Genomic DNA, 8,720 nt, shown 5'->3' with positions numbered 1-8,720 from the left:
TTGAAGGTTGCAATTGGTGTTATCTAGACAAAGGCTGAAGCAAGACTTCCGTTGAGCTAGACTTTGTGAAACCGTATGCGACACTTACTTCTTATCTTCCTTTTTTCAACACATTTTGTTGCAGTTGCTGATTACAGGGGCTTTGAGCGTAGGTGATAAACCCTCCTGGAATCGGATCTTCAGATCATTTCCGATAGCATGTGTAAGTTTAATGCAGGAACTGATAGAGACCAGAAGTTTTTATAACTCGATGCTTATCACCTGGCCGATGTGGTAACATCCCTCTCAAACTCGTTAGTTTCTTTGGTCAATGCAATCTCACCATCCTTGTGAGATAAGGATGGTTGGTTTGGGGGAGCCTATAGGTCTATCTGCTGAGTCATCAGCAGCCATTGCCTGGCACTCCTTGGTCCTAACTTGGGTAGAGAGGGGGCTTGGGCGCTGATCATATGTATATATGGTCAGTCTCTAGGGCATTGTCCTGCTTGATAGGGCAATGTCACTGTCCTTGGCCTCTGCCATTCATGACCGGCCTTTAAACATTCAAACCGGATGTTTCTTATTCCTAAGATGATAAACACCTACGCTCTTCATGAATACATTCTTCTTTTAAATTTGATTTTTATTATAAAGATGAGTAAATTGAATAAATAGGTTTTAGCACCATATATTTTGAAATATGCACGAATTATTGTTGGTTAAAGAAATTACAGCATTGTTAGGTATCTATAAAAATTTGGGTTAATTTGTTTAACAGACTGTAATTTCTAAGTAGATTCAAATTGGCAAAAATATTGACGAGTAACGCTCCAAGACAGACATTTTTCCTATGAACAGTTTAGAGCAGAGCTGTTATGATAGAATGAAGGAAAGACTTGCTCTGCAGAAGAATATATATATATATATATATATATATATATATATATATATATATATATATATATATATATATATATATATATATGTGTGTGTGTGTGTGTGTGTGTGTGTGTGTGTGTATATATATATATATATATATATATATATATATATATATATATATATATATATATATGTATAAGTATATGTGTGTGTATTGGTCGTATGCTATCATGTAGACCATATCAGTATGCGCACTGCGTACTAGGATGTGAATATGAATACTTACATGTGTTATATAATTACTTGTTAATTACAATTATAATTATAATTATTATAATTATTATAATTATTTATCTTTTATTGAGATTTAAGAAAGTAAAATTTCCATAAATACAAGCTTTTTTCATTACATAAGTATGATTATTAGAGCATATACATATGATTATTTTAATAGCTATTATATTAGAGTATAGTGATTGAGCTAATATTATGTTACTGATAACTTATTAGGGAATCTTATGACTGAATGAACGACAAAATTGTACATTTCCAGTAAGCCCAGCAATAAAAATCGTAAATCCAATTCTTTGCGGAATACGCTCATAGCGAGAGAGAGAGAGAGAGAGAGAGAGAGAGAGAGAGAGAGAGAGAGAGAGAGAGAGAGAGAGATTTCTGTCCTCCACCAAAGGGTGACGTTGACACACGAATACATTCGATTCGCATCTAATCCTGATCTGGATTACGGCTATGATTTTTATTCTCATCATTTATTTATTTCCTTATTTCCTTTCCTCACTGGACTATTTTTCCCTGTTGGAGCCCTTGGCCTTATAGCATCTTGCTTTTCCAACTAGGGTTGTAGCTTGGCTAGTAATAATAATAATAATAATAATCGGCGAAGTGTTGCCCTAAGGTCTATCTGTGGTGGAAATTTCGCCAAAATCCGTTAATTTGTTTTGACGTTATCTTTAAAATGACGAAAAATTCAAACCCAGATCTAGTATCCGGATCCAGATCCGGATCATCTCTAAAGTTTAATGGCGTCATCCATGACCTAAGATCTATCTGTGGTGAAAATTTCGACAAAATCCGTTAATTTGTTGTGACGTTATCTTTAAAATGACGAAAAATTCAAACCCAGATCTAGTATCCGGATCCAGATCAGGATCATCCCCAAAGTTTAATGGCGTCATCCATGACCTAAGATCTATCTGTGGTGAGAATTTCGCCAAAATCCGTCTTGTAGTTTTGACGCAATCCTGTCCACAGGCAGACAGACAAATCCAATAAATAAACCGATTCGATTTCACAACCTCCTTGTGGGAGGTAATAAGGCTTATCAAAGCCTTGGCGCATATATGTCGTTATCTAAAATTTTCCGATAAGGCCCCTACAAGACAAGCACAAAGATAATCCACTGGTTCCTTTCACGAGGTCTTCGGAGATAAGGTTTGCCGTTACATCTCATAACAATAGAGATAAACCTAAGGTTTATCTTCAGGTTTATAGCATACTTATGCCTTAAGATTCGAAATATTCTCAGAGAAACGGCAGGGAGATTAATTTCACTTCGAAATAAAAGTAGTTTAACCATAGCTCCCTGTTAGCTGGGTGATGATAAGATAAAAATTCATTCGCAATTATCATTGGCCTAATGAAGTTTCGTTTTGATGATTATTTTCAAATTCCATAAACTCTCGAGGCCATAAAATTTTCCTCAAACTTTTAAAAATAGAAATCACACCAGTGAAGAAAACGATGATAAGAAAAAGAAGAAAATTTTGTATTAGGTAAATAAATAAGCATTTAAACATAAATAAATAAATAAACTAAGATAAAGAGGGTGTTTGTGTACGCCAAGATGATGAGTAATGATGAGTAATATTGGTCTATGATTAGAAACCTAATTATTATTCTAACATTACTGACAATCAGAGTCGAGCAGTATCGTCGATAAGAATGAAACGCACATTGCATTGTGATAAGTAACGGTTGAATTTCATAGCTTGTACTTCATGGTATTTGAGTCATTGGGAAACCATCCGACAGGAAACCGGAAACCACTCGGCAAGCCCAAAACTCAGTTAACGACATAAGAAATTACAATCTCAATGTCAAGGCACGGTCTAGGTCTTAAAGTTCGTTATATATATATATATATATATATATATATATATATATATATATATATATATATATATATATATATATATATATATATATATATATATATATATATATATATATATATATATATATATATATATATATATATATATATATATATATATATATATATATATATATATATTCTTAACGGATATCACATATTTTGTCACCACAGATCCGTATGTCCGTATGTCAGCCGGAAGCAATGATTCCACAGAAATATTTCTATTGTTTAATGGAATTAATTTTCCAGTGAAGATCTTGGAATCTATTTTGCGTGAATGAAAATAAGAAACTGAAACTTCATCCGTATCTTACATGGCCACTATGAACTCCATTAATTTTTTTTTTTTTTTTTTTTTTTGGCAAATGGTAAAAACGAAAAAGTATCAAAAAAGGCTATAAGTGTTTCTGTGAAATGTTTGTCCAAGTTATAATGGCCTACTCAAGCCTCCGAATGTATGGGTTTGGGAGTCGTGCGCGCGCTCGTGTGTGTGTGTGGGTGTGTGTGTGTGTGTGTGTGTTTTATGTTCCATCATAGACCCATTTCCATGACTGCAGTTGTTTACATCTCAAATTGTTTGTTAGACCGTTACCTGTGACCATAGAGGTCTCAATGCCAGTTTAGGCCTACTGTATATCTGTCAATCAGCTTCTTAGATGGATTTGAAGTTGATGGATACAATCATTCAAAAATAGTTCTGATACAGGAGAAATTGATTAAGTATCGGGGCCTCCAGTCTACATGGACCGAGAGAGGGCTGATTAGAAAGAATCTTCAAATAAATAAGGATGATGATCATGGTGGTGATGTATATGCCGATTATACCAAGGAAGAAATATTGATATCTTCATTAGACTTTTCAAAAATAGGTCATGCTGAGAATAATTTCATTGCAGGCACTAAGAAACAAGGAAACTATAGCTACTCCGGGGACTGGGGTAGGAAAAAGCTCCGCGGTGTGAGCAATCTAAGTTTAGAAGGTAGATACGTGCCTGTTATATTTCTCAATTACATGGCTGGGCATATTTATACTTTTAATGACATTTTTATTTTAATTTATGTTCCTAGATGTAGTATTTACCTGCAGTTTTTCTGTGTTGAGTGTAAGTTAAAAAGCTATGCCTATCAATGATGGTGCAGATATCAATAATTTATGATCTTACCAATATATATATATATATATATATATATATATATATATATATATATATATATATATATATATATATATATATATATATATATAAATATATATATAGTGTGTGTGTGTGTGTGTGTGTGTGTATTTCCAGTGAGCGTCTAAGATCTAAGGCTTTGGATCAATATTCATTTTTTCTAATATAGAGTTTTGAAGATAGTCTACAGGTAAGCCTAACAATATTGAAAAAAAAGAAAAGCAATTCCTAAATAATTTGTATGTGATTCGCCTCCCAATAATTGTTTTTACTTTGTAAATCCTGAATTTTTTCGTGAAACATTCTTGTAGTAATTTTCATACAAATTACAATAAACTATAATGTGTCCGTAGCATGCAGTCGGTTTAAGGTGTAGGAATTTCCGTTGGTGTGACGCTGCGACCGGCATTATCAGATTAACGGCTCTTTACCTACCCACACTCTTTTATATATATATATATATATATATATATATATATATATATATATATATATATATATATATATATATATATATATATATATATATATATAATTTCTCTACTATAATCCACACCACCTCCATCATATCAATAAGTCTAATTCGCTGTTCTACGGAAGTCATTTTTCGTACCAACATGAAGTATAATCAAACGACTTTCTTTCTTTGTTATGAATACCAGAGAAATGTATTCAATCATCCGGAGGAAAGAAACTGCAGTAGTAGAAAATAATGATCCCACTTTTAAATGGAAAAAAAAAATTGAGGAAGCATCATTAGTACAGTCATCATAATAGAAGGTAGGATATTTGTATATAGGTTATTCTTGAGTCACTGGCAACAAAACGAAGGATTCATTTGTTGAAATTAAGATTCAAAATGTGACTAATGCATCGAAACAGCTTATCTTTTGCATTTGTAAGATGTAGAAAAATTGCTTAATTCTGTTCTCAGGAGATGCTGTTAACTAAATGGTTATAGTTTCTTGAAATCATTATTTTGTAATATAACAGGAAAATCAAACATTGATACAAAGTCTGCCATTTTATTGATAACCGGCTTTTTATATTGTTCTTGGATGCGTAATAAACACAACAATAGCTGCCAAGATATCATATTTTTTTTTATTATAAATGTAGGTATACAAGCAATATATCTAAGCATGTAACAAAATAATTTTTAAACTATATTTTGATTTTGATTTACTGTATTTTTCCCCCTGTAAAATACTGTATAAGTTCATATCTATATTTTTGTTATATTACTGTAATAAATAATTACGTAAATAACGTATACCGATAAAATACAATTGTATATTTATAATAAGAGATAAAAAAAATTCCTGGGACTTCCCGCCGACCGCCACCACAAGGTAGAAGACGGAAAAATCTCTCCCACGTGTCATAGAATTTAAACAAATATTTGTCATAATCCTAAACATCGACCCTTATTATACTATGTATCTTTCTTTGGTACTTACATTACATACAAAATATCACATAGATGGGGTAATAAGAGAGAGAGAGAGAGAGAGAGAGAGAGAGAGAGAGAGAGAGAGAGAGAGAGAGAGAGAGAGACGCATGTTAGATAGTTGATATGGCAGTATAGCTACAGGTAAACGACCTACCAAGCTAACCCCCCCTCCCCCACCCTACCTGAACGAACTTCGTTCTCTCAATCAAGTCAACTTTAGACAACCCGATAATGCATCTTATTCGGTTAAAAGAAAAAAAAATATATTAGATTGAGCTTTCCTCCGGTTACTCTCGTTCAGATAACACACCACATACCTTGAAATTTTCACATGGTGTATAGAAAAACAAAGAAACCTTTGTTTTTGGTGCCTTTGAATGTGTGCGAAAGGTTGCACGAACGTCTTTCGACAGTTATTGAAAATATCGGTTGATGAAACCGTCAACCAATATCCCCCACCAGAAGCACGGCATTAGCTAGGCTATTCTTTACTAAGTAAAAGCCTATGACATTTTCTCACAAGTCCTTATGTCACTAGACCTAGAACGACAGTTGTGGTACTATTGTCCACTTGTCAGCAATATATGCCTATTAATATTTATCGGAAGTTGCATCGCAAGAGCAGAAAACGTACTACATAATAAGTCCGGTGACTAAAGTTTCATTTCAGAACTAGTTCCAAATACTTTACCAAAAAGCATTGCCAACCCTTTCCCCCGAGACTGGAAATGTAGTTTCATAATATTTGATCACGTGTATGACACACACACACACACACACACACACACACACACACACATATATATATATATATATATATATATATATATATATATATATATATATATATATATATATATATATATATATACTTTTTTACGGTATATGCGTATGGTTGGCAAAACTAACTTTTTACTAAGAATCATTATTTCAGCTCGATCCAAGTCAGTGTTTCCTAATATGTAAGGGGTCGGTTACATTGAAATCAGTGCTTTTTTTAAACCTTCGGCCCTACTCGTTTCTTCACCGGTAGATTCGCAACCTTTGTGGTTTTATCCCAAGGTTCCCCTTGAATTATGTGTGTATGGTCAAATATCAAATATGCAGTGAACTTTAATTTTGCAAACACAGAAAGGACACCGAGTTGGCTTCGTACTTGCTAGCGTTCGGTGAGTCTATTCTTGAAAACTGTCCTTTGGTGTAATGAATAACCGTATCACTGAGATGAACATGGAAACTTACAGCTGGCCTTATTCGGTGTTAGTAAATTAGCTTACATGATTCATTTGTTTAATGTGAATTCCTTCAATGAAAGCTTTGATTAGATTCGGTATGACTGAGATACCCGTATGTCTAGTTATTTTTCTTAAATATTATACAATAATTCTGATCTATCTATAAGGAATAATCTTAGTTTTTATGAAACATTATTAGTAATATCCTTATCATTACATAGAATGTTATCAGTACGAAAACTACGCTTGATGTAAACGAATAGACCTAGGCCTATTGTTGCACCTTTACCATATACATCACAGAATATCAGTTTCGAATACCACATGGATGAGAGGAAGTAAGGGGGGGGGGATGTGCATGTTCGACAGTTGATTTGGCATATGGCTAGAGATAAATCACTTACAAAAATAGGCTACCTACCCCAAATTAATCAGACTTCGTGCTCTGAACCGATTATATACATATCCGATAATAAATCTTATTCGCTTAAAGTAAACGTTGAAATGAGCTTTCTACCGGTTACCATTGTTGTTCAGACTATCCAACATACTTTTACTGTTGATTCCCATGATGTATATAAAAATAAAGCAACCTTTGTTTTGGGATCTTTTAATGTGTGCAATAGCCAAAAGCTTGTACGAACGGCTTTCACTAAATGTTAAAATTGTCGGTTGATGATCTACCAGAAGCCCGGCCTTAGCTAGGCTATTATTCTTTACTTAGTAAAGGCCTATGGTATAGTCTCTATTATGCCACTAGACCTAGAGCGACATTGTTATTATTATTATTATTATTATTATTATTAAATGCTAAGCTACAACCCTAGTAGGAAAAGCAGGATGCTATAAGCCCAGGGGCTTCAACAGGGAAAATAGCCCAGTGAGGAAAGGAAACAAGGAAAAATAAAATATTTTAAAAATAGTAACAACATTGAATTAAATATTTCCTATATAAGTTGTCCACTTACTAGTAATATATGCCTATAAATATTTATCGGAAGTTGCATCGCAAAAAGAGCACCACACATATTACATTATTAAGTCCGATGACTAAAGTTTCATTTCAGACCAGTTTCCAATACTTTACCAAAAAGTATTGGCAGCCCTTAGTGGAAATGTAATTTCAAAATAGTCGACCACGTGTATGACACACACACACACACATACACACACACGCATATATATATATATATATATATATATATATATATATATATATATATATATATATATATATATATATACATATATATATATATATATATATATATTATATAATATATATATATATATATATATATATATATATATATATATATATATATATATATATATAACTTTTAGAAACTTTGTATGGTATATCTTTGTGGTTGGTAATCCTAACTTTTTTGTAGAAATTGTGATTTCGTTTCGGTCCTCAGTGTTTCCAAATATGTTGGTGCGGTCGGACGCGCTAAAATCAGTGCACTTTGAATCCTTGAACCAAGTCGTTTCTGCAACCTGTGTAGTGTTAACATAAGATTCCCGTGGAATTATGCGTGCTTGTGTTTAAATATCAAATATGTAAAGAAGTTCTATTGTAGCAAACCCAGAAAGGACATGGTGTTGGCTTCGTACTTTGCTAACCTTCGATGCGTTACTATTAAAAACCGCTCGTTGGCGTGATGAACAACCGGTATCCTCGAGATGGAGAGTGAGATTACGACAAGCGTCATTCAGTGTAAGTATATTACCTTGAATTAATAATTTGTGTAATGCAAATTCCTTTAATGAAAGTTTAGGCTAGATTCGGGATGACCGATATACTCCCTAGTTTAGGTTAG

The 8,720-nt window shown here is 33.0% G+C and overlaps 1 protein-coding gene across 1 annotated transcript in view; it reads left to right on the top strand.

Moving 5' to 3' along the window:
- Positions 1-8,329: 8,329 nt before the first annotated feature.
- The window catches only part of LOC137645500 (uncharacterized), a 202,643-nt gene continuing 202,252 nt past the window's right edge, over positions 8,330-8,720 (top strand). Inside the window, exons 1-2 of the mRNA XM_068378305.1 lie at positions 8,330-8,340; positions 8,470-8,617. Of these exons, the coding sequence (XP_068234406.1) occupies positions 8,330-8,340; positions 8,470-8,617 (159 nt within the window). The remainder of the gene's footprint in view (positions 8,341-8,469; positions 8,618-8,720) is intronic.

Source organism: Palaemon carinicauda, chromosome 8, assembly GCF_036898095.1.
Source record: "Palaemon carinicauda isolate YSFRI2023 chromosome 8, ASM3689809v2, whole genome shotgun sequence".
In the NCBI taxonomy this organism is placed as follows: domain Eukaryota; kingdom Metazoa; phylum Arthropoda; class Malacostraca; order Decapoda; family Palaemonidae; genus Palaemon; species Palaemon carinicauda.
The sequence above is the reverse complement of the archived record's forward strand: the minus strand, read 5'-3'. Positions and strand labels throughout refer to the sequence as shown.